This window comes from Penicillium digitatum, chromosome 1 (assembly GCF_016767815.1).
Source record: "Penicillium digitatum chromosome 1, complete sequence".
Classification (NCBI taxonomy): Eukaryota; Fungi; Ascomycota; class Eurotiomycetes; order Eurotiales; family Aspergillaceae; genus Penicillium; species Penicillium digitatum.
The window spans coordinates 5311057-5326717 of NC_089384.1; the positions used below are offsets into that span (position 1 = coordinate 5311057).

Here is a 15661-nt window from a genome sequence, read left to right on the forward strand (position 1 = left end):
GCAATCCTTCAAAAGTACGATAAGCGATGAATATATCCTTGTACATCTATCTTGTCTACTACAATGGTACATGGCCTTTTGGGGAAAAAAAATAATGCTTCGATACCGGGAATCGAACCCGGGGCAACGGAGGTCATGTAATGAAAATCCGCTAGGTTAACCACTACCCCATATCGAACTGACTTGGTGTTGGTTTGCTGTAACACTTTTCTGACCCTGAACTCATGGGGGAACATAATTTCGTGCACCCAGGGGTAGTCTTATATTCATAGACTGCTGGTAATCTAAGTCCAAAGACCGCCAATGAGGTCCCTCAAAATGCAGGAAGAGGGAGGTGACCACGTGCTACAAATTAATGCCCATGCCAAGCAATGCCCTTTTGACTAGGCAGATATGTTTATTTCCCCTCCTTGGCTCCGTAGATCTTCAGATATCATCCAGTGTTCTGACATTCTCTTCTCCAAAATTCTTTTTGTTCTTCCTGGAGAAGTCCCGGAGTCAGGATGGAAATCCCCACAAAACTCCCCTTCTCCAAGCGGCGGCTCCGACCTCGTGTTGTTATCTCGTGTGTTGAATTTCCCCAGGTCTCCACAAATCCCTGAACTAACTGAACTACCAATTCAGCTACGTCTTTGACTATGTGATCATTATGTACGGGCATTAATTTCCCTCTTCATCTACTCTTTACTGACGATAGAACTAGTGTCTGCGCTATCGGCTTCTCGATACTGAACAAGGTCGAGCCCTTCCACCAACACTTCTCCCTCAACAACATCTCCATCCAATATCCTTATGCCGTACATGAACGCATCCCTATGGTCTACGCCCTCTGCATCTCTGCCGTGTTCCCAGTCGTCCTCATAATCCTTTACACCTTGGTCATCGATGGCCTATTTTCGCACAATAAGCCACAGGACGTATCGTCTGGGAAGCGGAGAGTGAGAGGTCCGCATCGCTGGAAGGACAGACTTTGGGAGCTTAATTGTGGCATTTTAGGTCTTTTACTGGCTCAGGGGCTCGCATTCTTCATCACACAGGCGCTGAAGACCGCATGTGGCAAACCGAGACCCGATCTCATCGACCGTTGTCAACCACGCGCTGGCAGCAAGGACCTTTTCCCAGGATTGTCGAACTCAACGATTTGCACAGGTGACCCCGCATTGTTAACAGATGGGTTTCGGTCGTGGCCGTCCGGTATGCAATAAGATCTGACACTGCATTTCAGAGTCCCACATGCTAACCTCGATAAATCTAGGCCACAGTAGTTGTGCGTATACCCCATTTGCTTGCAGTTCACCGGGGTATTTCCCATCACTAACACCTTCCAACCACTAGCCTCCTTCGCCGGTCTCGTTTACACATCGCTCTGGTTAGGCGGAAAGCTGCATATAATGGACAATCGTGGTGAGGCCTGGAAGGCCCTTCTCGTCATGGTTCCTCTGCTAGCAGCAAGTCTCGTGGCGGTATCGCGTATCATGGATGCGCGCCACCACCCCTTCGACGTGATCACGGGGTCGATGCTTGGGGTCGCCTGCGGTTTTGTCGCATATCGCCAGTATTTCCCACCCCTCAGTGAACCTTGGCGCAAGGGTCGCGCCTACCCAATCCGAACCTGGGGGTCGGATCCTGTAGGACCCGATGCCGTTCGCCTTACCAGCATCAAGGGCGATAGCTCGACTGCTCTTCACAACGCCGAAGAAGAGCCCATGGGCCAAGGTATGCCCAGCTCGGAACAAGCCAGACCCGACGCATCTACCTATCTTCATGCCTCCAACTCATACGTATCGGATGATTTCAATCGCCGTTCACACGACCAGGATGCTGATGGCGGTGTTTGGTCGTCGAGCGAGGACGACGTTACCAACGGATATCAGATGCGACAAGGTCATACTATGGGGCAAAATCCCGGTGCCGGTAACCATGCACCTCAATATGACCCCAGCCATGCGTATGTGTCTCAAACACAGTCGCTGGCGGCTAATGCGGAAATCCACATTCCTGATCCGATGGTGGGTCCGGGGCGTCCGTTGATGGACCTGCCCGGCCAGGCCATGTGAAGATGAATGGATGGGGTTTTTGATGATTGCAGTCTACAACATATTTCAGAGCGGGAATTGCCCAGCTTCTTTGCTCATGATTTGATCAAGCCATAGATAATTGCCATAGATAATTGCGGTGCCTGGTGATGTAACTCTGTGTTGGTACGAGTATGAGTATTTTGGCATAGAAAACCAAATAATCTGCCTGTGTTGCCATCGAGACCCAGCACAAATTGAACATTTAATAACAGTCCTCTATCTCGTGAAGCACAAGTCTTAATCTGTACGGAGTACTCCGTACAATTTGCCAGTATCATCCAGTGCAGGGTTCGTAGGGTCTCCACTTAAAATGTGGTTGGCTTGACAACGAGCAGCTATATTCTCATACAACATACCTAACCTATCCGGGGGAATACGGAGTAACCAAACACAAGAGACAGTTTCCAAAGAGACGGCTCATGCAAGTCCCTACAACATAGACTAATCAGTATGCAAAAAGCGTCGAGGGACTCGGGTTACCCCAGCCACCGATATCGTACATTGTGAGTCGCCCAGCCTCCTCAGCCCAACATGACTCTGAACATTAATTTTGTTTTTTTTTTAATTTCCCTTCTTATTTGTGTCTTTTTTCTATTTTCCTTACTTTCTCTTCTGTATTCCTTTGCATCTTCTAGATCGTGCATCCTGCACTATAATCTCAACTGCCTGTGTTTTTTTTTTTTTTTTCTCTCTCTCGAGCTTGTGTAGCCCTGATCTTGTCACTGTACCTCGGGCATACCCCAAACACATCGGGACAGTTGCACATTCCAAAGATCTGAAACCCAATCTCTCTGGGAACCGCAGAGATGTTTGGCAGCGTCTTCTTCATATTCAACCGCCTGGTTGAAATCGTCTTCCTGATCCCAATCATTGGCATGCTGGCATGTCCATCAACTAGTCCGATCAGCAAGGCCCCTCTCGCTAACGATTTCTCCGAAACTAGGCCTACTTCGTTAACGGCTACCTGAAAGCAAACCAGCTGACCCCACCATACATCCTGGTCCTCTTCATCGTCAGCGTAGTCGCCGTCTTCTGGGCCATCGACACGCTCATCCGCTTCACAACAACAAAGCGATCCGCAATCTTCGTCGCATTCGTGGACCTGATCTTCTTCGGCGCCTTTATTGCATCCGTCTACCAGCTGCGCTTTATCGCCAACGCCGACTGTGCTAGCTGGAATGGCGGTACCGTCTGGATCTCTCTGGGTCCATTCGGTTACTACGGCCAGCGCACAGAAAATCCGTTATCACTGCACATCAACAAGACTTGCGCCATGCTGAAGGCCTCCTTCGCACTTGGTATCATGGAAACGGCATTCTTCTTCTGGACTGCGCTGATTGCGCTGTTCATGCACCGCTCGTATACTCCGACTGTTGTGAAGGAGACAACAACTGTTCGAAGGCGCAGCCATTCCAGTCGTCGTGGTCATGGTTCTGGATCGCACTCGCGCCATCGCAGCTCCAGTCGCAGACCGGCGCCTTATGTCGTTTGATTCTGTCTTATATGATCTCTTTTTCTTTCCTTTTACGCGAGGTACTTCTCATGATTTTATGAAGAACACATGCCCTAATGAGATACGGATTGGGAAATTTTCTTTGGATGAGTTGATACCAGAACAATTGTTCAATTGCAGCAATGCGTATCACATTCGGATTTTTGTTGTATGTGCTGGAAAGATGGCCATTTCGGGCATTTGAGACTGCGGTCTTGATCTCTTTCCATAAGATTGTTTAGTTTTGCATTTCTAGCACAGTTATGATCAACCCATCATGTCCGATTTGTATTTCTGCATATTCGGTCATATCGCCATGCTGTGAAACGCCGCCGCTTAGAAAAATCTCAAGATACTGGATGTAGAAACTTATTTGTAGAAAGCATGTCCCGAGACCATCCTTTTTCTGGTAACTTTCTTGTACTTGGCGGATCCAATAACAACAGACAATGTGAAAGTCTCCTGTAAGCTTCGACTTGCGAATTTGCAACTTGTGATTAGGGTTACATGACTATAACGGTGAAGAAACAACTCGGCAGTTCATCTCTGGAACCCTCCAACGGTTCCAAAGGGCAAACTGCCTTTAGTCACGCTAAATCAAAGGGTCGAGGATTTTTAAAGCAATTTGCCATTAGACCAGATAGTAGTAAACCGTCAATCTTCTCACTGCCTTCCAACGAATAACACTGGCATGTTAAACTAATTTTTAATCTACGTCTAGATCTCCCTAGGAGAGTATGCCCCTGTAATTGCTATGGTGTGTCGGATTAGACAATCACTGCTAGAATCGTTGCAAGGCTCTTAAATCATGTTGGCTAATGCATTTGCAGTGCGCTGAAAATGTTCAAGGGAGACACATGGTAGAGGGAGAGTCCAGTCGGTGATTGAACTATATAAAACCAACCCTAACTTTGTCCGAAATCGGTGCGCATGGGGTAAACTTATATGCCTACTCATAAGACAATCTGGTCCAGATATCCAAGGCCCTATAGTTGATTCGGTACGGGATCAACAGCCGTGTACCTTGTAAATTCAAGAAAAGTTCCCAACTACAGATGGACTTGATTCCCACTGATGAGACTATTAAAATTCCAAGCATCCTTTTTGGCACATATCAATCCATTCTTGTAAGCTGTATAGTTTGACTGCATGTTTTGCCAAATTTACAACGTTCATTTCAACACATTCTCCTATTTTTGATCCCAGATCCGAGGACTAGAACTTTCAATTTCGATCCATTGACCTGACAAACTACATAGCAAGTCATCCTGCCAGACATGCACATGGTTCTCCCCTCCCCCATACCTCCTAAATATGCAAATGTCTACAAAAATTGAAACTAGCATTCTGAAGTGCATAGAATAGATATTTATAGACCACTGACCAATGATTGGTGGGTCTTCGGAGCTGGGCCGAGGTGGGTTTGTCATGCCAGGCTGGTCTTCTGTGTCATGCAACATACGAGTGACTCAACCGCACTGTACACAGGCACTTCCCAGCGGCATTGAAGTAGAGACCAACATGGCTACAGAGGGGGAGTTTGTAACTGTGAAGGCATTCTTGCCCTCAGTCCCACTTCCCGCAAATAGCGAGCGGCCAGCAATAACAACGGACCGCTTACTCCTCCGCGCCCTCCAACCAACCGACTTGGAAGCATTACATGTCTTGCGCACACAAGAAGAAGTCATGAAATGGACAAAGGCTCGATGTATCGACGAAAGCATTGAGAAGACCAAATCCAAACTGGATCCTTTCCTGCCACCAAACGATCTTATCACCGCCAACTGCGCCATCTGCCTAAAGGAAACGGGCGAGTTTATCGGCATTGGCGGCTGTCATCTCTATCCGTCAAGTCATGGGTGGCCTGAGATTGGATACATGCTTCGGACAGACGCTTGGGGGAAAGGCATTGCAACGGAGTTCTTGAACGCCTGGCTACGGTTTTGGTCTGATTTACCTCGGACAAAGCGGGAGATCCGAGTTCGGAAAGAAATGGTCGTCGGGGAAGGAGAAGTGGATGAGCACCTTATTGCTGTCACAGAAGCAAGCAATAACGGAAGCCAGAGGGTACTGTTGAAATGCGGGTTTGAGCGATTCCACGAGTTTGCCGAGGTGGACGATACCAACACCGTGCATCTGGTTGCTTTCCGTTTTCTTCCACGGCGATAGATCTCGCTGTAATCTCTCTGTACGCAAAGGATGAGAAAGCATTCTTGAACACACACACCTGATCACACTATTGTAGGGTTGTGTGCAAATGACCAAAAGAATAGATCGTCTCGACTCAGCTGCGCCTATGTACAATCTGTCAACCCCGGGCCCACCTCAGTTCAAATTTCTCCGGGTGTCTCCCTGACGTTGCACATCTTCTGATATCAACAAGCTTATTTTCCCCCTGGGCGTACATATTCCATTGACGGTGATGCAGGAGCAAGTGACACAAGTTAAGCCGAAGAACTATCGGGACCGAGAACCTAGCCGTTCTCTGGTATAGATCTGGGGCTGCGATCTCTGTTTCTGTGGGTTCCCGTCTTTTGGCGAGCCGACAACTTCATGGCACCTGAACAACGTACCTTTGTACAGTCGCAGCAGTTGCAGTAGTCGCTGGAGCAACTTTGCTCGTTAGGGGCAAGTCCATGCCGGATAAGGGCTATCAACCGCCTCGCACATTCATTTACCCATACTTTATCATTCCGATTTGACAGTTTGTGATCAGCCTGTTGGAAAAGCACCAGGATCTTTGTTGGTCTGGGAGCTTGCCATGTATCAAAATTTGCACTGGGCTTTGGTCGTGCTCTTGCGGAGTTGGCAATTGATGGGAAGGGTATGGAGGGTCTTTCGAGGTTTGGAATTCTGAATGATGCTATTGCTACTAGCAAACTGTAGAATCATTTGACCATCTATGATGTTTCAAACCCAAGCCTGTGAAGAACTTACAGGGGGTTGGTGTTTTCATCAAGGATAGCGCAAAATGCAGTGGCAGCATTCATCAGCGACCACAAGAGAAGTTAAGAACCATAGGGAAACCTAACATAGTCCTCTAAAGTGGGGGATTAGGCTATGTCATGGTATCAACATACTATGAAGCGCATGTAGGGTTGTGCAATTAGAACCGCCATCGCCCAGAAACTGACCAACGCTTGAATGATTAGCACAGTTCAACATATGCAGCGAACACCATCTTTCCTAGGCTCCTCTGAATTGACCCAACAGGTTTTGTTCCAGCTCACAGATATAAAACTAGCCCTCCTCTCTTCCTCCCTCTATAGACCATCCCCGGGGCTTTTATTTACTAAGCTCATATGTACAACATCTGAATTTCTTTTTCGGTGTCACTAGCGCGGCAAATCGAACCTTCGAACTTTCAGATACAACCCAGAGGCGTCTTTGACCGAAACTCCAAGCCTTGGGTGCAAAAGAGCAGATCGTTCACGGATTCCGCAACTAGCTCACTGATTATGCCGTCCTCCTTAATTGGAGAAAGAAGGGGGACAATTTATTCATATACACACAAACGATCTCCCAGTAAGGTTCAATCTTTTTCCCTGCACTCCAAAACCACAACTAAGATAGCCCATCTGAGAAGTCTTAGCACTTTCACTATTAGAGCACAGATAGCTGGCAGTACTCCCAGCATGCGGGCGAACCTTGGCTACCTTCACAAGCCTCGCTCAGTCCACCATGTCCTGCTACACAGAATATGGGAGATAACTACCTCACGCTGAGAGACTCGACGCTCAGGCCTCAAGCAGCTTGGCCAGAAGACAAAACTTGACAAAGGAGTCAGCGGTTTCGACGCACGTCCTGTCACGGGCTTTGTATACGGATCTTTATTGACATGATGGACTCAGCCCTCATTTCTTTATCATCTATCATATATCCGAGGTTGCAAAACATGTCGTGTTCATTGTTGCCCTGTAAAAATTCATCCGTGTCAACTTCTCCAATAGACCCTTCGTGGCTCAAGACGCTGAGAAGCATCTATGAATGCGATGACTTTGATCGACATGCAAATCCTCAGGTTGGCTTGCCGTCTGAAGCTATCACTTGTCGCTATAGCACTGTTTTCCGAAGGCATAGTTCGCCCAGCACTTGGCTTCCAACTACACAACAAAGATCACCGGAGGCTTAGGCCTTTAAAGAGGTTGTTACTGATGCATCGTCTCTCATCGCAGCCTGGAATCAAGTAGACCAAAAATGACTCAACATTGTTAATACATATCTCAACACCAAGACCTGGAATCATCTATACAGTACAGAGTCCCGTCGTTTCAATGCAATCGAACGGACACTAAAAGGAAAAACAAAATGCAATCAGACAGAAGACACAAGGCGCATCGTCTTAATTCTTCTGCCCCTCACCGCCAGGCGCCAGACCCGTAAAGGGATCCAGACGCAGCTCTTGAGCCGTGATGGGAGTGTAGGAGGTCCGACCCTCCCGTGCCATCTTCAACCGACGCAACTGACCCGCCTCACCAGCACGGCCAAGAATTCCCGCAATAAGACATGTAGCCCGCAGACTATCATCGTTCGAGGGAATCGGGTAGGTGACACGCGTAGGATCCGCATCGGTATCAATAATCCCGATAGTAGGAACATTGTTAAGCCCACATTCATGCAGCAAGACAACGTTCTCAAGCGGGTTAAGACAAATCACCAGATCGGGCTTGAGCGAAGGGCGATCAGCGAGATCAGACTTGAAGTGAGGCAGTTCCTCGTCTAGCGCGTTGACAACCTTCGTCTCACAGTGGCCGAGAATCTGCTGGCCGTTCGTCAGAGAGCCTGGAATCCACCGCTCGAAGATGTGGTATCCCTTTGCCAGCGACGCCGCCTTGACAACGGCCCGCTTCTGACCTTTACGTGTACCGGCGAAGAGGATGAGTCCGCCGCGTGCGGCGACTTCCTCAACTACTTTTGCGGCGCGGCGGAGGTGAGCGGCTGTTATGTCCAGCGAGATGATGTGAACACCCTCGCGGATACCGAAGATGTACCGCGAGTTCTGTGGGTTCCAGCGGGAAGTCGAGTGGCCCAGGTGGGTTCCTGCTGCGAGCAACATTTCCAGGGAGATCTGGGAGGGCTTGGGAGGGTTGCGGATGACATTTTCGGGGTCGTAGGAGGATTTTACGGTTGTGCCGAGTTTTTTGAAATTGCTTCCTGGGGGAAGAAAAGAAAGCTAAGGTTAGCTGATGTGTTGGAGGAGTCTCCGAGAAGAAATTCACGGCTCACTTTGTGGCTCGTCTGATGTGAACTCTTGTTGTGCGGGTGTGGTGGCCTCAGATTGCGCCTGCACCATCTCAAAAAGGGGGTTTTCTGCCCGTGAGATCTCATCTCTGATAGATGCCTGCAATGTCTCCACTGGGGGTTGGGGCAATGTCGATTGGAAGCGACTCGAAACCGGGGCTCGTCGGCTCAGAGCAAGGACCTGGCGGCCTGTGTGATGTTGTTAGCAGGGACATTGAAATTGGTAGCGGCAGATGGAACACACTCACTCTGACGCATACAAAGCTTCCGTATAATCATTTTGGGGGTGCTAAATTGCAGATATGTTTGACAAGGAGGTTACTGGGGACATTGTCTGCTCGAACTTTTGTCGGGCTTGGCAGTTGGTGCCTGAGGCCTTGCGCTATTCCACTTGGGGTGGTGGTTCTGGCCTCTCCGCCTACTGCACTACTTCTCAGACAGCAGTGTCTACCATCATTACAATTGAATTTTTGATCTTTGGATTACTGTGTTCTCTAAAGATCGATCCAGCAAGGTAATCACGTTGTAATTCTGAAAATTGTGGTCAGATCACACAAAGGTGGTTTCCGATATCAACGCAGTTCTGTCATGGTACAAGCCACTTGAGGGCGAAGGAAAAAAACAATCAGAAATAAAATTGATCTGGCGAACGAAAAAAAATGCATGCCGGCCCATTGCGATGATTAAAGCAAATAAGGAGATTCATGAAAACCGTGACATCAGGCAGAAAACGTAAGAGGAAAGTCCATCAGAGACCTTCTACTTCTTGAAGAAGCCACCGAGCTGATCCATCATGGAGCCGCCGCTGCCATTGTTGGAAGAAGGGCCGCCATATTGACCGTTGGGAGGTGGGGCCCCATACTGAGGAGGCGACTGGTTGTCGTGGTTGCGGTGCTTCTTGACGGCGTCTTCAGCGAGGCTACCAATAATAGCTCCACCGATTGTTCCAAGGAAACCGTGGTTGACCTTGTGGCCAGCGAAGCCACCGGCGGCACCACCGGCGAGGGCGCCGGCAAGGCCACGCTCGCCTTCCTGGGCCTCACCCGGAGCACCCTGCTGTTGCTCGTAGCCACTATAACCTGTCAGCACATGATTCATAAAGTGAAAGGTGAGGGAAGCACATACCCTTGGCGGTTCTGGTCGTGCTGGCTGTAGCCTTGCTGCTGGTTTTGCTGATAGTAGTCGGAAGATCCACCCTGCTGCTGGCCGTAGCCTTGCTGCTGGTGTTGCTGGCCGGAGTAGTAGTCGGCAGAACCACCCTGCTGGCCGTAGCCTTGCTGCTGGCCGTAGCCCTGTTGAGGCTGGCCGTACTGTTGCTGTTGGTTGTAGCCCTGCTGATCACCGTAGCCTTGTTGGCCACCGTAGCCTTGCTGCTGGCCGTAGCCTTGCTGGCCATAACCTTGCTGGCCATAGCCCTGGTTGTACTGATCGTAGCCGGACATGATGTGATTTGAATTGGGTTGATGGAAGATTGATGGAAGATGGGAGTGAGAGAGTATAGTAAATGTGATGAGTGGTAAGTGATAAAGAGAAGTTAAGTGAGGGGCAACCTTTTATAAGAGGTGACTCCAAGTAACCACAGGGCTGACGGCAAGAACCCCACATGGCAAGCGAAAACTTACGGGGGCGCAGCGTTTAGTAAGCATCAGCCATTTCAGCCCTGTATATCTTGCGCACCTTGTGCATCTATGTTTTTACCGTAATTTAACTAGTTCTAACTTGAAAATCGAATCCCCCAGAACATTCACGGGTGCAGTCAGCCTGAATAGGTTGATTGCACCGCCACACTCCGCGCAACATCAGACCGGATTCACCTGTGGCTATGCCAGGCTGAGCCTCAGTTTAGGTACAAATTACCAAAGATCGCTCCCCAGAATAGATTACGCGGATCTCTCGGCTTCCACGGATCTTCCAGAATCTCTCCGCTACTCCGTACGGAGTACCGCACACTTCAGTCTGTATTGGACCATTTTTATTTGGCTGCCTACGCTAAGCCCCATTATTTCATTTCTGTACGATACCCCAAATACCAAAACGGAAAATTATTGCTACTCCGAAGTTTAGAAGGTGGCGTCATCCCGACATTCTCCTGACAACACATATCACGAGTTCCAGCTTTGTGACTCTTAGAAAGAATAGCGCCTAGAGCCAAGGTTATATATAGCTGGGTATCACCTATTAATGTTGGTGACCCATCAACATTCGCGAGCCCACACACCATTCGAGGTGTCAACGTATCCAATCGATCTCCCCAAAACAAGTCACATGTCATTGAAATCATGATCAAAATTTGTTAAAGTGACCAACCTTCACATGACGGCGAACCAGAAGAAGTAAGAATGTGTTAACGATTTTATCTTGAGAATATGCCACAGCACGCGATCCAGAACTACGGAAAAAAAAATAGGAACCTTGCCTGCAATAAATATTGATAACGGAAATCGTCATCAAATCACTTTTTGCCCTAGAGTAGGACCCCATCATAGCCCATCTCTTGATCCTGTGGACCACTCAGGTGATCTTATTTCCGGTGTGTTGAATGATAGATTATGATCGACGCATGACTACTTTAAAAATTTGAATAAAACATGGGATTTGATCGGATGACAATAGTTTAATCGATTCCCTAGGGTCCTTGTGTATATCCTACGTTGTACAGCGTGCTCCGTACACGATGCCCACTGCCGAGTGCGAGATGCCAAATTACATCTGAGATTTACCCCGAATTTACGGTCTTGATCATCGTCAGATCGGATTTTTCTGTTTCTAATCTACACTGCATCATATGTTATAAATGTGCTATAAAATGTGAACACATTGATCTCTCAAACATCACTACGGAGTACGGAGCACTCCGTACAAATATCTTTGAGATAATTTTCAATCCCGAGACGATCAATAGAGTGCAGTGGACATATAGAGTATGCTAGACCAATCAAATAGTCGAGTCATAGCACATCGACCGGGCGCACGTCTGCAGTTTGTCATAGCTCATCTGTGCTTCAGAGCTTTGCGCCCCTTTCAGCCCTGGCGCCCTTGCTGCTGGATGATCATTGGAATGCTGTCCGGCGATCCACTCTTTGCTTTTTTAATGTGTCAGCCCTTTTTTTTCCCCTCCACATTAGGAAAGGGATCATGACTGTCCTGCGATTGTGACTAGAGCTAATGGTACCCGATCGGCTTGGGCAAATTTCAAAAGAGGATTTTGCTTTTCCCACACTTTTCTAGTTATGCCTAGGGATCATCCTTCTTGATTATCCACTGCTCCTTTGTCCAGGCATTAGCTACTACACGCTTTGTATATGACCAGGCTATAGTTGTTCTGTGTGCCAAAAATGCTACTGCCATCGTTCCTCTCAGCTTTGTGCTTTTGTCTCGGCATCGCGTCCGCCAAATCACACCCAACGGTCTACATGATTCGACATGGCGAGAAGCCTCGGAATCCATACGACCATGGCTTGACCCCGGATGGGGTCAAGCGGGCACAGTGTCTGAGACATGTCTTCGGTCAAGACTCCAAGTACAACATTGGGCACATCATGGCGCCTCGGGTGGAGTGGGGTATGTTTATAACATTACTCGAGAGCAACCCAATGTCACAGTACCGAATTGAGGTGTTGGGATACTTGTTTTCATAGAATTTGCTGACGACATGCTTTCTGCCTGCAGACGGCGCACATGGACGTGCGTTTGAGACCGTTCTACCTCTTGCCAAAGATCTCGGTCTCACGGTTGACACACACTGCAGGCGCAACAAAGTGAAATGCGTGGCTAGGGCGATCAGATCGTATGGTGGACCGGGCAACATTTTGATTGCATGGCGGCACTCGACTATGGGCGGGATTGAGGAGGAGCTTGGTTCTTTAGAGCCTATTGAATATCCGGATGAGAGGTAGGTGATTGTATCTTTTGTGTCTTCTCGTTAGTAGAATTTTCCTGATGGAATTGCGGTTGTTCTCGTGAGTCGCAGACTTGTGACTCTTCAACAGAAACTCATATGTTTGTCTTGCGTTGTGCCCTAGCGCTGACTGTTTCAGATTCGACCTCATTTGGACAGATCCTTGGCCGTATGGGGATGTGAAGAGTATCAAAAGCGAGGAATGTCCTGGACTAGATGTCAGGACTGGCCTCGTAGATCAGGTTTGATGGAGAGATGGATGTCCGCTTTAGTTGTCATCGAATGCATGTTTATGGAGTGAATAAAACAATGCATAACCAATATGACGCACAATTAGGGAGTCATAGAAGAGAAATCCCGAGAAAAGCACAATTAAAAGGATGAATAGTGAATTGGAAGAATAAGGCAGAGGGAACAATTAACTGACCTTCAGGATCCTCTCTATCAATGCACGGATCAATCCAGCAAAATTGTTGTGTGAAGGCGGTGAATCAGCCGAAGCGGAGACAATTGTAGCGCCAAGATTTCTTTCCCCCAAATTTTTCGTTGCGCTTAACTGTCGAGCTTTCCCATCCAGAGTACGATTTCTGTTCACAGGAAACGATTATGGACGATATCGAGGTTTGTGCACTCGGATAATGCCCCGCAAGGATTGCGAGCTGACTGCCCTCAAGGAACGGCTGCGCAGCCATGCGCAGGCATTTGACGGTCTGCTGTCTTTGATCCCCGCCAAATACTATTATGGCGAAGAAGACACAAGTGTAGGTAGCCCTTGTTTCATTTCATAAGTCGACAGCTATAGTATTAGAGTCAGCTTGTGTTCTTGCCTTTATCGTTCACCCCGAAGATCTCTGTCTGACCACAATCCTCATTTTTAGGATCAATGGCAACGCAAAAAGCAAACCAAAGAACAAGCACGCGAGGCGAAGCGGGCGAAGCTAAACCCAGAAGCCGCCAAGACCGCCAAAGACGTGATGGATGAAAATGCACGCAAGCGAAAGCGGGAGGACGGCACCCTCGAGTCCGACTCGTCCGACGGAGAAATGGGCACAGAGCTGCCTAGGGAAGGACTGAACCGCGGAACCGCCAATATCAAGAAGCAAAAGCAGGTTGAGAAGACCGATAAGCCAGACGCTGCCAAGGCAGCTGAGGCTGAGGCAAGGAAAAAGCAAAAGGAAGAGAAGAAGGCCCAGAAGAAGGCCGCCCAAATGGAGAAAAAAAAGGCCAAGGATGCTGCCCGGAAGGAGAAATCTCAGCAGGGCAAAAAGCTGTCGACCATCCCAACTGAGGATTCGGAAAAATCTGCAACCAAGCCTAACGGCAATGCTGCCAAGGACACTGAAGCGTCCGAGGATGAGGAGGATGAAGACCACGAAGATGACGGTGTTGTTGAGAAAGGGTTCTCCATTGAGTTCAACGTCGAAGCGGAAACCCCTTCTTCTGCCCCCTCTATCACCGACTCTCCTAGCCTCGATGCTTCAAATTCGCAATCCGGCACCTCCTCAATTTCCTCAATCGTTCCTCCCTCCGCCTCCACCGAAGCCAAATCCTCAGAGCCCAAACCTCTCAAGCACACACCCGAAGAGCTGAAGCAGCGTCTACAGAAGCGTCTGGATGAGCTTCGGGCCAAGCGTCACGCTGATGGACTCAACGGCAAGCCTGCACGCAACCGTCAAGAGCTAATCGAAGCCCGCCGACAAAAGGCCGAGCAAAGAAAGGCACACAAGAAAGAATTGCGTGAAAAGGCAAAGATTGAGGAAGAAAAGAAGAACGACGAGGCCATGGCCCGCCGCTTCTCACCCGGTGGTTCTGGATCGCTCCTCGCCTCCCCCCGCTCTCCCGCCGAGTCCATCGGTTCCGCCAGCAACAACTTCTCCTTTGGCCGTGTGATGTTCACAGACGGCCAGCAGACAGATATCACTGGAACCAACGTGCGCGAAAAGCCGAAGACCAGTGGCGCCCGTGACCCGGCTTCCCAGCTCAAGGCTGTCGAGGCCAAGAAGGCCCGCCTCGAAGGGATGGACCCTGCCAAGCGTGCTGATGTTGAAGACAAGGACCTCTGGCTGAACGCCAAGAAGCGTGCTCACGGTGAGCGTGTCCGCGACGATACCTCTCTGCTGAAGAAGGCCCTCAAGCGCAAGGAGACTGCCAAGAAGAAGTCTGCGCGAGAGTGGAGGGACCGTATTGACACCGTCGCCAAGTCCAAGGAACAACGTCAAGCCAAGCGCGATGAGAACCTTCGCAAGCGCCGAGACGACAAGGGCACCAAGGGCGGCAAGAAGAAGTCCAGCAGCAGTGGAAAGAAGAAGGCTGCTCGTCCTGGATTCGAAGGCAGCTTCAAGGGTGGTGGCAAGAACAAATAAACAAGCTTTTATCTGGTGGCTTAATTTTATTTCGTTTTTCACTTGCTTTTTATATCAACCCGTCTTTTAGAATTTTTTTCTCTGCATACCCTTCAAACCGGTCTTTCTCTCATGGATATAAACATCCCTGAAATGAGATCGCACACAGAAGCTCCCGAACTGACAAAAAAAAGTGTTTTGAGACTTTGAACTGGGAAATATCCGTCCGGTGATCAAGGTGCCTGGTGTTTGCGTTTGTGTCTTTGGCGGCTTAGTCTGCCAATTAATGTCTATGCATGACAGCATCGGTAGCGATTTGAATTATCTGTGAATAAATTATCATGTTCTTATCGGGCTGTACATGTGTTCCTTTGTCCCTTATATATGCATACCTCAAGATTTCAAGATGTACTTCATGTAGATGTACTTCATGTGCACGAATAGCGGAAAAATATTCCGCGTAGATATAAGGTGATCCGATAGATTGAATTAACATTTACATGTATTGATAGAACCTTAATCAGAAGAAAAGAGCTGCTAGATTTCACAACATAGAACCTAAAAGAGACGAGGAAGCCAGTTTTCCAGGGAAAGACCTTTCCTTTGGGAA

General features: G+C 48.6%; 6 protein-coding genes and 1 non-coding gene across 7 annotated transcripts; 4 read left to right on the plus strand and 3 right to left on the minus strand.

Annotated features, from left to right (window-relative positions):
- Positions 1–97: 97 nt before the first annotated feature.
- Pdw03_tRNA45 lies at positions 98–178 on the minus strand. The gene has a single exon. It is a non-coding gene; the product is annotated as a tRNA-Glu (tRNA).
- Positions 179–503: 325 nt separating this feature from the next.
- On the plus strand, positions 504–2057 carry Pdw03_4169 (Phosphatidic acid phosphatase type 2/haloperoxidase; the record flags this gene model as incomplete). Its single annotated transcript, XM_066100679.1, has 5 exons — positions 504–565; positions 625–651; positions 704–1194; positions 1256–1267; positions 1336–2057. 5 exons carry the CDS (start codon positions 504–506, stop codon positions 2055–2057), a joined length of 1314 nt encoding a protein of 437 aa, XP_065956079.1.
- An 827-nt stretch (positions 2058–2884) lies between these two features.
- Pdw03_4170 (Ubiquitin 3 binding protein But2, C-terminal) lies at positions 2885–3570 on the plus strand (the record flags this gene model as incomplete). Its single annotated transcript, XM_066100680.1, has 2 exons — positions 2885–2929; positions 3022–3570. 2 exons carry the CDS (start codon positions 2885–2887, stop codon positions 3568–3570), a joined length of 594 nt encoding a protein of 197 aa, XP_065956080.1.
- Positions 3571–4956: 1386 nt separating this feature from the next.
- On the plus strand, positions 4957–5739 carry Pdw03_4171 (Acyl-CoA N-acyltransferase; the record flags this gene model as incomplete). The annotated part of the gene is made up of 1 exon (XM_014675944.1): positions 4957–5739. The coding sequence occupies one exon, from the start codon at positions 4957–4959 to the stop codon at positions 5737–5739; it is 783 nt and encodes a 260-aa protein (XP_014531430.1).
- A 2173-nt stretch (positions 5740–7912) lies between these two features.
- Positions 7913–9090, minus strand: Pdw03_4172 (mitochondrial 37S ribosomal protein uS2m; the record flags this gene model as incomplete). Its single annotated transcript, XM_014675943.1, has 3 exons — positions 7913–8724; positions 8797–9000; positions 9060–9090. The coding sequence occupies 3 exons, from the start codon at positions 9088–9090 to the stop codon at positions 7913–7915; spliced, it is 1047 nt and encodes a 348-aa protein (XP_014531429.1).
- A 480-nt stretch (positions 9091–9570) lies between these two features.
- Pdw03_4173 (putative high expression lethality protein Hel10) lies at positions 9571–10253 on the minus strand (the record flags this gene model as incomplete). The annotated part of the gene is made up of 2 exons (XM_014675942.1): positions 9571–9883; positions 9937–10253. 2 exons carry the CDS (start codon positions 10251–10253, stop codon positions 9571–9573), a joined length of 630 nt encoding a protein of 209 aa, XP_014531428.1.
- A 1893-nt stretch (positions 10254–12146) lies between these two features.
- Pdw03_4174 (60S ribosome biogenesis protein Rrp14, putative) lies at positions 12147–15072 on the plus strand (the record flags this gene model as incomplete). The annotated part of the gene is made up of 6 exons (XM_014675941.2): positions 12147–12372; positions 12481–12703; positions 12849–12951; positions 13307–13330; positions 13384–13470; positions 13588–15072. 6 exons carry the CDS (start codon positions 12147–12149, stop codon positions 15070–15072), a joined length of 2148 nt encoding a protein of 715 aa, XP_014531427.2.
- Positions 15073–15661: the final 589 nt, after the last annotated feature.